General features: G+C 40.2%; 1 protein-coding gene across 1 annotated transcript in view; it reads right to left on the bottom strand.

Moving 5' to 3' along the window:
• The window catches only part of hpse2 (heparanase 2), an 80190-nt gene that overhangs the window by 17257 nt on the left and 46782 nt on the right, over nucleotides 1–16151 (bottom strand). The window contains exons 6-7 of the mRNA XM_050071228.1: nucleotides 11230–11277; nucleotides 916–1009 (exon numbers count right to left, since the gene is read on the bottom strand). Of these exons, the coding sequence (XP_049927185.1) occupies nucleotides 916–1009; nucleotides 11230–11277 (142 nt within the window). The remainder of the gene's footprint in view (nucleotides 1–915; nucleotides 1010–11229; nucleotides 11278–16151) is intronic.

The raw sequence follows: 16151 nt of genomic DNA on the forward strand, positions 1-16151 counted from the left end.
GTGTTAAACATGGTAGCATTTTATTTTTACTATTTTATCTTAATGCACATTTCATTTCTACTTTATTTTATTTTATTGCTATATATTTACACACTTCATTTCATACTCTTATTCTTACGTCTTATAAATCTCTTTTCTTTACATCAAGGCAGCTAAAACAAATAATTATTTCCCCTCAGGGATCAATGAAGTATTTCTGATTCTGATTGACACCAAATCCAGACGAGTTCATCTCTGCCCAAAGAGGAAGTAAAGTTACCAATGCTACCTATACTCATATTATGTTCCCCCTAACATACTGAATAAATATTAGATTGTTTTTTTTCCCTCTTCTACACAAAAAATTTGTTGAAAAAAGTTACTATATTTAATTTAATTTAACTGTGCAGCCTCGTTTATTCACTGCACCCATGGTAACAACAATGAACACGGCCATAATGGTATGGTTTCCTTATGCAGAAAATATAGTCCATTTACTTTTCTGATAACTACATCACTTCAAAACTCAAAACTGTTCAGACAGCGTCATGATGGATACAATGATTTTACCCTGAGTGCTCACTGTTGTGGTTTTACATATGTGGCTCTGTCATCACAAAAACCAGCCAAGGGCTGATGCATGACTTGGCAAACTCAAATAAAGTGCAAATATAACTTAAAATGAGTTATTTCTTCATATCCTCCCTCGAGGCAGTCTGAACGACCCAAGATGTGACCTCTGAAATATACACCAGACATTAAGTAAATTTTGTATCTACAGTACAGATCTAAAACTGATTCATGGTATGCATCGGGCAGCTGCTTCAGAAATGACGTTATGGTTACATACAGTCTAATTTACATACATTACATACATGATACAAAGATTATTCATGGCAGAGGTTAAATTCGGGACGTTTAGGGAAAAGTAAGTACCTTGGTGACTTTATTGATTTGCTCTGTCAGTGTGTCCAGCAGACGAGTTTTTAGGAAGTCCTCCACTTTGTTCACTCTGCCGTCCATGTAATAACTGCAATGGAAATACACGGAAAATGCTGTGAGAGAAATATTCTTTCCCATCTATTGATCTATCCACTGATCCATGCATCCATCCAAGTTAATTCAAATTCAAAACTATATTTTATGATGTTATTATATCCTTCACACTGATGTCGATTCCCCATTATCATTACTGCGGCTCCATGTGGACTACAGGTTTAAAATCCAGACCTCTATGTATGATTTTCATTGGTCTCAGTAATGTAGTACACAATATTTGTTTCACTACAACAGCTACGATGAACAGGAACTGACATATTCAGTAATACACACGTCTACTAACAATCCAGTTCTACGTGGGATTGCATAAAAGAGGAATTGGAAGCAGTGAGATTTCAAACTGAACAATACGGACAGCAATGTGTGTGTGAGAGATAAAGACACATAGCGACGGTAATGAGAGATGATGTTAAGAGAGCACGATGAGAAAAGAATTTATTGGTAGTTAGAGCCAAAGTCCTGAGGAACATCACCCTGTGGGCAGAGAGTAAACCTCTCTGAGATCTCCTTCAGGGGGCCAAGAGAGGAAAACAAGAGAGCAGCAACCCCACAGTTCACGTTTTAGGTCACTAGAAAACACATCTACATCTTATTTGCACTGTAGAAGAAAACAAAAAAATTTGGTTGCATGAGTCTTAAAACTTCAACACCACAAGAGGGCCAGTGTGGGAAAAAAAAGAGAGAGCCGGGGGAAGAGGGTCATATTTCAGAGAGATAAAAAAAAAAAACCCTCAGAATTTTCAAGATTAAAAGTCATAAATTTTCGTGGAAAAAAAAAACCAAAACACGTGAATATTCTCTGAGATTATGAAGTCGTAAATTTGCGGGGAACAAAAAAGAAATAAGACTGTGGTGTCAGCGAGAGCCAAAAGTCTTAATCCAAGCTGTCTTTGATCGCACATGGGAGAAATCTGCCTTCAGGGCTTTCTGCCAAAAATGTCAAGTAGGGTAAAGAGCGTCAAAGTCCATGTAGGGATGAAGCTGTGGTGGATGAAGGGTTAAACAGAGCACTTTCACCCAGGACACCAGGGATCGTGTCACACATGAGTCAGCACTGGCTTGTTTTAGACTTAGCTGACTTATTATTTTCAGTTTTTAGGATGTATAAGGCTGCTGAAGGCTCAAGCCTGAGCAGGTTAGCTAAATAGTTCCCCCATTTTTTTTTTCCAGCTTTTGTCTTCACAAGACAGGACAGACTTGGGTGTGAAGGGGAGGGGGATGACATTCAGCAAAGGACCACAGGCTGGAATCGCACCAACTGCCTCTGTGGCAAGGACAACATGGCATGGGATGCCTGCTCCAACCACTGAGCCACGGGGCGCCCAAGGCCTGCTCACTTTAACGTCACACTCAATGTTGCTAGGACGCCCAGGAAGGACGTCCAGCTGATGGCCAGGCAACATCCAAAACGCTAGTCTGGACAATCAGCCCAGAAGGTTGATCCAACTTTGTAAAGGGAAACGATTTGGTTCCTTGACAAAAACAAAACAAAACAGAGAGACAAAATAATTCTCCCAATTTTCATTTTGTAAATTTGTGACTTTAATCTCAGGCAATTTGAGGGTTTTTTGCTGCAAATTTATGACTTTATGGTCCAGAGATTTTGTTGTTGTTGTAAATTTACCAGTTTATTTTCAGAGAATATCCAAGTTTCTCCTTAATTTTGACTTAAATCTCAGAAATTCTGATTTTTTTTTCCCCTTGCAAATTAATGACTTTATAATCCCAATAATTTGCTTGTAAATTTGTATGTTTTTTCTCGTACTTTTACTAGTTTAATCTCAGAGAATACCTAAGTATTTTTCTCATAAATGTTCAACTTTAATCTCAAAAACTCTGAGTTTTACCCCCCTGCCCTGGCTCCATATTTATTTCATTTTTACCTTCAATGACCCTAATAAGCCGTCGTGTAAAACTACACGACAGCCAATTAATCAGTCAGTCAGGGTATTATATATTCTCTTAGGTGAAACTGCTTATGCTAAACTGCCAAGTGATGGTTAATCCAGATCTTACGGGCTCTTACAGAGGGAACATTATCACTCCGCATGCTACTCAGACATTTTTCAACCTCTTGTTCAAAGAAAATGAAATGAAAATGAAAAAGTAATTCCTCACTTGCTTTTGTGGGTAATATTATACAGCACTGTGACAAAATAAAATAACAGAAACCGATGCAGAACCTGTTAATTAGAGATTTATAAAATCTGCAAGTCAATGCAAAACAGATCACTTGTCTGATTCCTCTAAAGCAACAAATGTTATTAATCAAATATCAGATCAGATCAGTTCAGTTCAGTCCTGCTTAAAGCTGCAAATGTTTTGTTCCAATTTGGCTCATTTTTTTTTTTTTCCAAAACCAGAGAAAATGGGCAATTTACAAATAAGGTAAACAAGTTGCTTAGGTAACGCGAGTCAGCAGTGCATTTCTTAATCAAAAGTTCAACAAACTAAACAGGACGATGCCAAGAAAGAATTGACTGTATTGTGAATAACATGGCCAGAAGACATGAGGATGATATGATCATAACAACAGCAGGCTTTAACCTCTACTGAACCTGTTTTGAAAGGTCCAACGTGTCAACAAGACTGCTGAGAACAGAGCTGAGTTTTATTCATGTGGGGTGAAGCACTGTTGCAATCTGAGCTTAACCTTGTTGAAAATTTCATCACAGTGTTGGAAAAGTCCCAAGCTCCCGGCCTCAAACTGTAAACAACGCATGGATTAAGTCATAGCTTTACACAAATTATTTGGTTATCCTGTCATCTTTCCAGAGAGCTCACAATAATTCTTCGGTCCAGATCCCAGGGAATGAAATTCCAGCTCATATATGGACAGAGAATAAAAAACAGAACAAGTTATTAAAGCTAAATCTTGCACTACAAATCAGCACTACAGGAAATTTTGGCTAGGTAGAAAGGAAAGTTTTGCTTTCTTTGCTTAAGTTTGGTGGTTCGTTAGAGCAGAAACCACATGAAGAAAGAAGTTTTTATTTCTTTCTTTATTTAACCAGACAATTCATTAGGAACAAATTATTAGTCCCATAACAGCCTTGCAAAAGGCAAGGCCTCTTAAATGAAAGGGAGTAGGGGCTAAAAAGAAAAGTCAGGAGTTTAAAGACAGCAGCAGACATACAAACATTTCCAAAACACCCGCTACTTAATACAAACACAGCAAACAGTATGTGACAACAAACAGGCAACATAAAGAAAACAGTTTTAGTATTTTGAGCGGACGGAGTGGATCACAGCGCAGTATTCATACCACTGTCTCAAGTCTAAGAACCAAGAATTTTTCCCTTTGTTCATCCAAAATTTTGGTATCATACTTCGGCTGCCAGACTGACCAGAATTCAATTAAATGCAAAAATGAACAACACTGTGTCCGAATGTTTTCCGTCAAAAGACCCACTTGGTCAGCTTGTTTTACACAGCTCTCGCTGTGCCTGCACCGCATCAAAGACAGCTCACTAACTAAACTATCTAGCACAACAGACATACAGTGCAGACTGCAGAACAAATATGTGATCAGATGGCAGACAGAAGCAGAGATGACAGAGAATCAATACACAAAATGGAAAAGTACATAACTGAAACTTAAAGACCTGTATTTTAAGTTTTATCAGAGTATATCTATGGTTTAAAGTACTAACAAAAGTACTGAAGAATAATGGTTCCTCTCACATTAATGCTGCTTCAGTTAATGATCACAGAGAACTTGTTATTAGTTGTTTGGTTGTTGCAGTCTCATGTAGGGATGATAATCGAGAACTGGTTCCAGGTGGGAATTGGTTCCAAATTGTCTGATCCATCTAAATCGAATGCCACATGCGGCACTTTTGCCCCTCTCCAGTGGCTCCCTCTTAGCCTGGAAATCCAGACCCAAATCTAGAAAGATTTAGGGTCTGGCCATGAGTAATGAAAATGGCCCAACTCGAGGGGCGGCACCAAGCATGCATTTGTACATATCACTGCACGCAATTGGATAACACTACGACCAATCAGAACAATACACGGGGTGACGTATACGCTTAGCTACCAGCGGAGCTAATTGGTAGATTAGACTCTTGCTGTATCCGGTCGGCAAAACAGCAAAAACGTCCTTCTTGCAAAGAAAGATTCGAGTGCCGTCTTCTGTTCCTCTTTTAGAGAAAATGCCAAGTCTAACTCGTTCACTGTAGCGGCCAAAGCCGTTTCAAACAAATGGTGTTTATCCGTAGCCATCTTGCAATGTTTACTGACTGATTCCGGACTTTGTCATCACAGCGCTGTTGTTATCTGTTTAGCTCGCCTCTGGCCCGCTTATATCAGATACACCGATGTGATTGGTGCAACTCGGTTTCATGGGCATAGGTAATGAGCATCATTACTGTTTGCCAGAGTGACTCGCTGAGCAAATTCAAATTGTGCTCTCGCAAGAACTCTGGATTTCCAGGGTAGCTCCCTCTAGCTTTGTCCAAAAATTGAGTACAGCGTTAGTTCAGGCAGGACATGATGTCAAGCTCAGCTCACATCCCAGCTACATCAGCTGATCTCAAACCCCTTGATGAAAACGAGTCAGCTGATAGATCACATGATTCCTCTCTATGCAACTAATTGGCGTATCCCATTCAGGGCACCCTATTTAAACTGCTCTGGCCTGCCTTCTGTTGCTGTTGACTTTGCAAACCACCTCCACCCCAGCTCCTCCTTTTCATGCTACGTATGACTTACCACTGTCATTTCTGATTGTCATTGATGCTGCTCTGTTCTGTTCCCGGGGGTCTTTGCTGCTGTTCTGTCTGCCTTGGGCTTGAAAATAAGGCTGCAACCGGTCCCATTCCTTGCAACAGAGGCATTCCTCTTCTGTGGGCACTGGGGCACAGCATTCACAGGTAGACCACCAATCTCCAGAGCTACTCAGCCTTGCAGCAGCCATTCGTCCTCTACCTGTTGCGCCTCTCTCTCTCTCTCCTCCTCTGTTCTTCAATTTCACGAAGCTCTTCGTCAGTGTATCCTTCCAGCTGTTGCTGCTTGTTTAGGCACGCTATGAGATCGCTGCTTGTTCTCGCGATATTTCGGCCGCGCTTTGGAAAGCAGTGCTAGATGATAAACAAACATGGCAGCACACCGGTAAGGTAAGACAACACGTTTACATGTCGTTTTCTATATGTTCTCTGACATTTATCCTAACGATATGAGGTGGTCTTTGTGGAAAAAAGAAGCTTGTTTAATGGACTAACTCTGCACTTGAAGGGATGCCCGTTCACTTACGTTTTAACAGGTCTGACGCTACTAATGCACCCCGGCTGTATCTAGGCTAACGGCTAACATGCTAACTATTATTTTTCGTCACGAGTTACTTGAAACAAATTTAGGACGATAGGAGACAGGTTGAAATAAACCGAAATTTCCCTTTAAGAAGTTCTTACATTCTCCAACTGTTAAACTGTATAGCCAATACACCAAATAGGAAACCAAACCTCAACAGCATAAGCTAGTCTTGAGTCTACCTAGCTAGGCTAGCAATGGATTCCAAATCCAAAAAAGGAAATGTATTGGAGGAAAATAGCGTATTTAATGCAATGATTCCTAACTGGTCCAGCCACGGGGTCCAGATTTCTCCCTAGTGACCAGTTCAACGTCAACAGTTTAATACATTAGAGTCATACTTGCATTTGGCGATGTTGTTGAGCTACTTTGCTGTCTATGTCCAGTAGCTGTCCAGTGGTCACTCATTTTACAGCAGGAAACGGCACATCAAAATAAAAACTCTGTGCTGGAAATTTACCTTACTTCAAAATAAAGTGTGTTTTTACAAAACTTGACACTTTCCACATTCCAAATGAACCCATGACCCATTTTTGGACCGCAACCCACCAGTTGGGAACCACTGTAATAGGGTGTGGACAGGTTTGTTTGTTTTTACTGCCAACGCTGCAAAAATAAAGTAATCATAAAGAGCCCACTGCAGAGTAGCCACCTTGTGGTAAAACATATTAATGAATGTTCATTTAGTCCTATTAATATATTAATAGGTCTAAATGAGCATTCATTAATATGTTGATAGGCTAATTTACACTTAATGGGCTGTGTTACCTTCATATAAGACTCAAATATATTTTGCGGCTCCAGACAACTTTCTTTTTTTTCTTTTTTTAATTACTTTTAGGTCTCTTTTGATAGTTAAGGTTGCCAGTCCCTGGTCTACACTGATAGAGACTCGCAACAAGAAGGAGTCAAAGAAGAAAGAAAGAAAGAAACGGTTTAAAGCGTGGCTTCATCTCCCAAAGAAAGATGGTAACAGTGCTGCTTGTCATGTCTGTAAAAGATCATTTCAAGTATGGCTGGAAGCACCAGCAATATGCTGAAACATCTTTCTATGCAACTTTGGCTTTACTTCCAGGAATGCCATGTATTTGACACTCGACACGCAACTGCCACAGCTTCCCAACTGAGCAGCACGTCTGTTACTAAGGGTAAATATATCCTGTTATAATAACATTAGCACCATGTGGGCAGGCTTTGCAGATTTTTTCCTTGACTATAAAAACAAAATGAAAACAACAAATATTCTCTCATTTCATCCACAGTGTTCAGACTCAGAGGTAATAAAACTGTTGTGTTGAGGCTGAAAACATGTGTAGGCTTACTTTTTTCCCCCTACACAGAGAATTGTTTACGAATCAATAAGTGAACTGAAAAAGAATCGGACTGGCGAGCACCATAGCATGTCATGGATAGCATTAAGGAAGTGTAGCCAGAGATTTGGGGTGAGCAGAGGGGTCGCACAGTAAGGAGATGATGTGTTCCCTGATGTGGACCAGCAGGTTATCGTCTGATCAGTCATCATTACGTAACAGCTGAAGGATATGTAGCCTCCCTCAGGAATGCCATCGGTGAATTTACAAGCCCTCTGTGATTTTCAAACTAGAAAGGAGAAGATTGCAAATCTCTAACATCTCTTTTTTGTTTCCCCCGTCAGCAGTAAAAACCAGCACACCCTGCTCTCTGGCATGTAGGACCACCAATAAATCAGTATAATGTGTCAAAATACGACAGTGAAGCTGCAAGAGTAAAACTGATGAACATATATGTTTTTGACCAAAGTAAAAACTGCTTTCAGACCACAGTGCTTAGTGCAAGAAGTGCTCTTGGTACAGGAACGGTCATTAAAGCGTACCTTTCATCACTTCATTATTAAAACAAGTTTAGCGGGGGGCTTTTGCTTGCTCGTTTCACACTCAGATGTTCACACCACTAATACCCCACTGCTGGAACAATTAGGGCTCACATTAATGGCTTAGCTCGGGGGCATCTAAACAGCAAATCGTAAAATTTGTCTTGTTCACTTCTCTTGCTCATATTTTCACAGCGAGATCTGGCAGCCGTTTGGTCACACACTTTTGACTGGCTTAATTCTCTCACCATGAAGCAGCCCCTGTTGGGTAAGGCAGAGCGTGTTCACTGTGGTTAAGGTTAGAGGGTGTTATAGTTGGGTGTTTGATTAAATAACCCTAAATTGCATAAAAACATATTTTCTCACTTAGGCCTCCTTCTAATGATATCCAATCATTCAGACAGTGCTGGTTTTATTGCCCAGACTCGAGATGCTCATGTGAGATTTTTGCCAACACCCCAATACAACAGAGGTGAAGGTAAATTTGTTTGTGGTGCCGACAGCCCTGAAATAAGATTAAGCTAGTAGTTCTGTGGGGCTGAACTTTAGTTAGGCACAGTGGTGCTGCTGTGAGTTAAATGCTAACACCTCATTAACAATGCCAACATGCTGATGTTTTTGCAAGCAGCATTTATCATGCCCATCATCTTAGTGAAGCATGCTAACATGCTAACATTTGCTTATTAGCACTACAGTGCAGCTGGGGCTGCTGGAAAAGTCATTAGTTTTACAAATATTTGGTTGTAAACCAAAGTAATGAAAAAAATGAAAATCTGACCCACTGATGGCGCTATAAATTACAGCAGAAAAAAATGTAAAAGATCAACAAAGTTATCATGATTCTTACTGAACATCTGCAGCAATACATCCAATAGCTGTCGACAGAGCCCAGTCTCACTCCGAAGTAGCTTGGGCAGTGACTTACGGCATCAGAAACTAATGACAAAAGACGTCCTTAGGCGAAGGACATACAACTTTAAAATGTTGTATTTTGTATAAATCCTAAATATCTTCTGAACCCCAAATCTTCTTTAAAAAATTGTCGAAATTACACCTTCTGTCACAGCCAGAAACTGTAAAAACAGAAATTATCGTTGGTGTTTGTAAATTTTGGACGGCCCTTGAACACATCAACTTTTCACGTTTGATCAGCAAATGCAAAGGCCTATGTTTTTAAAATCTAATAATGACTGTCATGCCAAGTTACTGATATTATATGTTAGAGTTTATCTGGGAAAACCATCATTATATGCATATGTTGCTAATACTGTCTATGTGCACGCTGTAAAGTGTGTTTATGTGTGATGCATAGACTCAGTAAATTTTGTTGGTTTTGTGTGGTAAGATCAATGATGAGTGGCACCCATATTCTGCTGAAGCACACGCAGCCTGTGTGAAGATACAATTTTCGAGAAGGATTTGCATTTTGCAGAAGAAATGAGCTGTTTTTGATGATAACTCTCGCTGCCTCTACCCTATCTGCTCAATGCATTGGCTCCATTTGGTGTGAATTTAAAAACATAAGGTTAATTATGGTGGATGTCCTGGCTACTCTGGATAATTCATTGACCTCAACAGCTTTGACCGAAACTATGAAAACTGTCTGACTGCGTGTTCTGTGGATTATCCAGAGTAACAGGGACACTGTGTCTCGAAACAGATGTAACTGCTGAAGTCTTTTTTCAAACAGAGCCCTTTATCTTAAAACCGAAGCAAAATAAAACCAAACCAGTCTACGCATATCAGTGGAGTTAGGAGAGGAAATGTTATTTCATCATTTGGGTGATTTAAGTCTTTAACTTATGTAAAAAAAAAAAAATATCTGGGTCAGGGTTAAAGTGCTGTAAAAAGACTACAGAAAAAAACTGTGCATACAGACAATCGGCCAAACATTTTTGAAACAAATAGGCAGATTTCTTCTATAAGAAAAAGAAAGATGAAAGAAGATACAGAGAGACTACATATACTAATCATGTTTTGTTGGGGAATCCAAAAATGGATAGGCAGTAACTGAGGCAAGATGCTGCAAATGTCAAACTACAATGTTGTGGAATAAATGTCATAACATAATGCAAACCACATATCCATGTGTCGTGATCTGGAGGTACACAAACATTTCACTACAGAACCAACATGTCTCACCACCGCAAGCTCCAACAGCACACCTCTGACCGTAAGCCACAGACAGACGTGCCCTCTAACAAATCCATATGATACTCTTAACTAGTTTATAATGAACGCTGCGTTTCCATCCGACCACGCTCGACTCAAAACAACTTCAGCCAGCTGCAGTGGAGTAAAACCTGTGTCGTAGACGTGTTAATGAGTGGTCTCCACTTTTATACGTTTGGCTTCTTTTGTAGAGGTCAGAGTTGCTGTCACGCAGACTGGTTAGACTGGAATCTGGATTTCTAGTGTAAAACGGGCTAATTGACGGAGGGAATGAGCCAGAGCATATGGTTTGATTTTAACAGTGTGGGTGGTGTTTTCCTAAGCCTTACTGACAGCCCTGCCTCCTTCCGTTTCTTCTAATTTCTCCTAATTAGACCTGACCTTCACCTGGATGACCACTGGCTCAGTCGCACAGGGCTCGTTTGAGGTTACAGTGGGTATGTCTCTGTGTACAAGTCGAACATATGTGTAAAGAAACACAGATTAAACGCGGGGGAAAAGATCAAACCATTGATATGTCTGTATGCATTCCTACAGGATGTGCAATAGACAAATGGCAGGTGTTACTAATTTAACACACACACTCTCTCAGGCTCTTTTCCTGTTGTTCCACTTACAGGATAAACACAGCTCTCCACATTATGCATCAGTCTCTCTCAGTAACAGTGTCAATACTGGTTATCACTGGCTACTGCACACCGGAATGTGTCAAATGTGCTGTGCAACAACACAACATGGCCTGTGCTCTTAGATTTATGGTTAGTTAAATGAGTGGTGTACAGTTTTAGAGGACAGCAGATTAACTCTGTGGTTTTCTACGGACAAAATAATAAAATAGAAAAAAAGGGTAAAATACCTACTGTTGCCACGTAACTGCATCTACGACAGAGCCAGCATTCTTCATGAACCTGAAAGTCAGAAAAACAGAGATGTCTTGACCTGATAGGCACTTTTTCATCAAACATGAGCATGATTCTTTACAGAAAAGTTATGGGCATTAATATTACAATAACATTTTATCCACCAACTCTACTGCTGAGACCCGGGGACATGGAAATATTGCAAGACCCGTTTAGAAAGGCAGGCAGACAATACAGTTTGTATATCCTTGTTTCACCCCAGATTATGTGGAAAGCAAAAGTGAATTTACCAACAATGTCCTTTTTAAAAAAGAGCTGAGGTTCTGACAACAGTTACATAAATGTCCAGAATTGAATTTAAAATCCTACTGTTAACTTATAAAGCTCTAAATGGTCAAGCTCCGTCATATCTTAGAGAGCTCATAGTGCCTTATTATCCCACCAGAACTCTGCGCTCTGAGAATGCAGGGTTACTCGTGGTCCCTAAAGTCTCCAAAAGTAGATCAGGAGCCAGACCCTTCAGCTATCAGGCTCCTCTCCTGTGGAATCATCTTCCTGTTGCGGTCCGGGAGGCAGACACCGTCTCCACAGTTAAGACTAGACTTAAGACTTTCCTCTTTGATAAAGCTTATAGTTAGGGCCGGCTCAGGCTTGCCCTGTACCAGCCCCTAGTTAGGCTTCTATAATACACCGGTCTCTCTCTCTCTCTCTCTCTTTCAACATATTGAGTATGAGTACATGCACACCTCTTATGCTTGTGGGTGTGGTTAGGCAGTAAGAAAATAGTTCCTACATGAAACTGCTCACAACAAGGTCTTTGAATTATTTTGAGTTAACTGGGTCATAATTTCTGGAAGGAGCTACTGCTGTTCAGTTTTCCAAATGTATTTTTGACGCCAAGGCCACACTGCCAACGAAGTGCTGCAAACTCCAGCGCACCGAAATTCTCGCGCGAGCCAGAGCATTTCCGTAAACATCAGACACGCATTTCTCCACGCTGGTCGACGCGCTTATGATCCCAGCTGTGGTCTCCGTCACATTTGGGGCTGTTTTTCCATCATGGGTAAGTAAATAACCTCATAAAATTATACGCCATGTTTTCCTAACAACTGTACATGTATGTCGACTTCTTAGTAATGAGTATATGTATATACACACACACACACACACACACACACACACACACACACACATATACACATTGCATTTGTCAAACGGGGTGTTTTATTTTGAAATTGTTTTATTCTGAAAATTGACCGGATGCTGTTGTCGCTCCTTTGTTTGACTTCCTGCCACACATTTGCTCGCGGCTCGCACAGAAAATAGTCCAGACGCCGAAACGATCGCTGCAGGGCCAGCCGTGGAGCTGCGTGGATGACACAATCGGTTAACGTGGCCGCCGAAAGGAAACTGGCTTCGCTTCGAGGCTATTCGCAGTGCTTCCGCGGGCGGTGTGGCCCAGGCGTTAGGCATTTTTAACACCACAAGCCAAGTGCCATCTAGTTCCATTAGTTAGGAAAGAAAGCACATCTCTACGACTGATATCTCCAACACTCTGCAACTCAAACCACAACAATCTTGATTGATATTTAGGAGAAAAACATGTAGTTTTGATTTTGAGGTGAACTGTTCCTTTAATCTACTTCACACTAAGTGTTGTAGATAACATGGTAAAATTGCAAACTACAAAAATTAGAGACAGAAATCAGTTTAACGTCCTGCTAGTTTTGTAAAACAGTAAACAGCAGTTAAAGTGTTTTCACTGCTCCTGCAGCCTCTGCAGTTTGCTTTCAGTTAGTTAAATACAAGCTCCTGTACACAATTACCAACTCCGCACATACACAGTCCCTCCCCCTGTCTCCCCTCCACCTCCTGAGCTTGTGCATCTCTGTGTATGTGTGTGTATGTTTCCTGGTCTACCTGACCCAAATCTCTCCATATTTGGGGGTAACAGCTTGTCAGACATGGCCAAATGTGTGTGCCTCTAAACTTTTACCGCTCGGCTTGTTTAGTCTGTCCGGCTCTGATATTTGGACTGTTGAGCAGCTCAGTGTCTAATTCATCTTATTTCCTGAGAGCACTAGAGTGGTTGGGCTGTCAAACACAAGAGCCACCCCCTCGTAACAGTGTCAAACACACAAGAATCACCCCGTCATTAAATGTGTCACCCGTGACCTGCGGATACTCCGGCTTTCTCCTCTTCATCCTCTCACTCCTCCTCCTCTTCTCACCACTCATCTTCTACATCCTCCCTTTCTCGTGAGTCCACTGCCCATCAATCAGTCTGAACCAAACACTACACACACCTTTTATTTCTGAGTAAATTTGAACTGTGAGTACTCAGTGAGATAAACAGCAGTCCCTAATGGTTTCACTGATGTAAGTAGCTCAAGTGCATAGAGGAGGGAGACCCATATCAAATTATTCTTTCTCCTGTGTCTTCCAACTACCTGTCAAAATGTGTGTGGTTGCAGAGAGGAGCTGGAGACAGATTCAAGCTGAGATATACTGAGACATTAAACTGTTCCTGTGTATTTATATCTGCACACGCAACTGCATATGCACACACAATTTTAGTGCACAAAGGTTTAACTTAATGAACTCTTTTGGCTCAAAGGAATGCTGTTCCCTGTTTATTTATTCAATGCCGATTTAAGCCAGGGCTATATAGTCCACCTCCATCACTTCTAACTGTCTTGTAATCTGTGTATCTGGCAACAGACAAGTACAGCTTTGATTAAAGCTTCCTGTCAGCCACACAGAACAGAAAATGTAATGTTGATGGTTACCATCTCTAACTCAATAGTCATGTCAAGTATAGCAGTGTTTGTTTTGTATTTTTCACCCATGGCTATGCTCAAATCTATTAGACCTTGTGGACAAAACATTAGCAATATTGTTATGTATGTATGTGAAGCTTTCATTAAATTATTACACACTGAACATCCGCACGAGGCATTCGATCTTTACATTGACTTGTATGGTAATGCCCGCTACAGTATGTAGTATTTAACTCAATGTTAAATAACACACTATAATGTAGTTGTAAGCAGATATGACATTTTTGAAATATTTATTAATGTAAAATATTTTTCAACAACTATAATTGTCCTATTAAGATATATTTCATATTATTACAACTCTGTTTTACTGTGTTGTCATTCGTTATCTGTTCAGACCCCAGCTTCATCCAGGGGAGTTATTGTTGTTGACAAACACATGAATAAGTGCTTATAAATGCTATATTACATATTAAATGCTGGTTATAAAGCATTTATTACATATTTTATGCTGCTTATAAATGCCAAAGTTGGGAGTTAAAGTTGGTAACTTTCATACAAAGTAGATTTTTGCCATATTTGCTGAAACTGTCACTGTATTCACACAGCAGTAAATGAGACATATAATCTGTGGGAAAAAAAACCCTATTCCTCTGCCCACTGTATAACCTTGTAGTGCCTCTAATGGCCTTACTATACACAAACAAAAACAACCCATCAGAGCCAAGAACTCTCAAAAACAGCTGTCAATCACTGGTCATGAACTTTGGTCAAACTGTCAAACTAAGCAGCACTGATCAAATGTGAATCAATATTATGTTACTGCACTGCTTATTTCTCACCTCACATGTTTTCAGAAACATATTTTAGTGTACTGTTTAGCTGTAAAATGAGAAAGTGTGTGACCTAGCCGCCACATTGGAAACAGATGAGCTGAAACAAAATACTGCCCACTGGCCAAACCAAAAACATTCTATTTTTACAGCTAAACAGTACGCTTAAAAATGTTTCTGAAAACATTTGAGGTGAGAAATAGGCAATGAAGTAACACAATCTTGATTTGTATTTGAGCAGCGCTGCCTAGTTTGACAGTCTGACTGCAGTTCATGAGTAGTGATTGACATGATTGACAGCTGTATTAGAGACACCTCAGCTCTGACTGGTTGTTTTGGGTGCACTGCGATCAATTCTAGTGGACACAAAAGGCAGTGAAAGAAGGAAGGGACATCATATTTTTCACAGATTATCTGTCTCATGTACTTCTTTCAGAATATGGTTATTTTCATAAAAGTTACCAGCTGTAGCTTTTTAAGTGTTACCACATTTTATGATAAAATCATAAATTCTTGATAGCACTGAGGTATTCTCTAATTCAGAAAAAGAAAACCTCTCTCCTAAGGTCACGCTTTATTTGGATTTTCCAACACTGACAGAGTTGTGTATATCCATTTATGTTTGATTTCCAGTCTGTGTTTGTTGTACGGGGCCACTGATGCATCCATTTCCGTCGGTTTGTTTCCATTTCAACAGACAGAAATGCTCAAAAGGGCTTAACTTATTCAAAAGTGATGAATATGTTTTTAAGAGATGATGTCATCTATTTGGTCAACAGAGCTGAGGAAGCATTTTTTGCCTGAAGAGTTTTAACATATGAAGACAGGCAGTAACATCCAAAAGCAGCCTGCATACCTACATTCAGTGTCGGACACTCAATTAACACTTGGCAACTCGCACCAAAACAGTCTACACCAAGAAATAGTTAGTTGGTATTCACATTGACCTGAATAGAGTCTGTTGCCCAGAAGATAATGTTTTAACCTGAAAATGTATGTTTGCCTTTAAAGAAGGTAAACTGTGATGTATTACTGACTTGTAGGTAACTACTGTAGCACAATACAAAGCTGCACATATGTTTTCGTTTGTTAGTTTGATTGGTTGGGTTTGTTTTTTGCAGTAAAGGTATGACTACAAAGTATGACACTACAATCTGAGGAGGGGACAGGCTGCAGTTGAGCGAGAACTGTTAGATAAGATTCAGACCGAAGCTTGTGGAGCTTCTGGGTAAAACCAGCAGGTGGGACATTGTGCCGTCACGTTATCAATCAGATGACACTTTATTTAGGTTGACACGGTATAACTGGA

Source organism: Epinephelus moara, chromosome 19 (assembly GCF_006386435.1).
Source record: "Epinephelus moara isolate mb chromosome 19, YSFRI_EMoa_1.0, whole genome shotgun sequence".
NCBI classification, from domain to species: Eukaryota; Metazoa; Chordata; class Actinopteri; order Perciformes; family Serranidae; genus Epinephelus; species Epinephelus moara.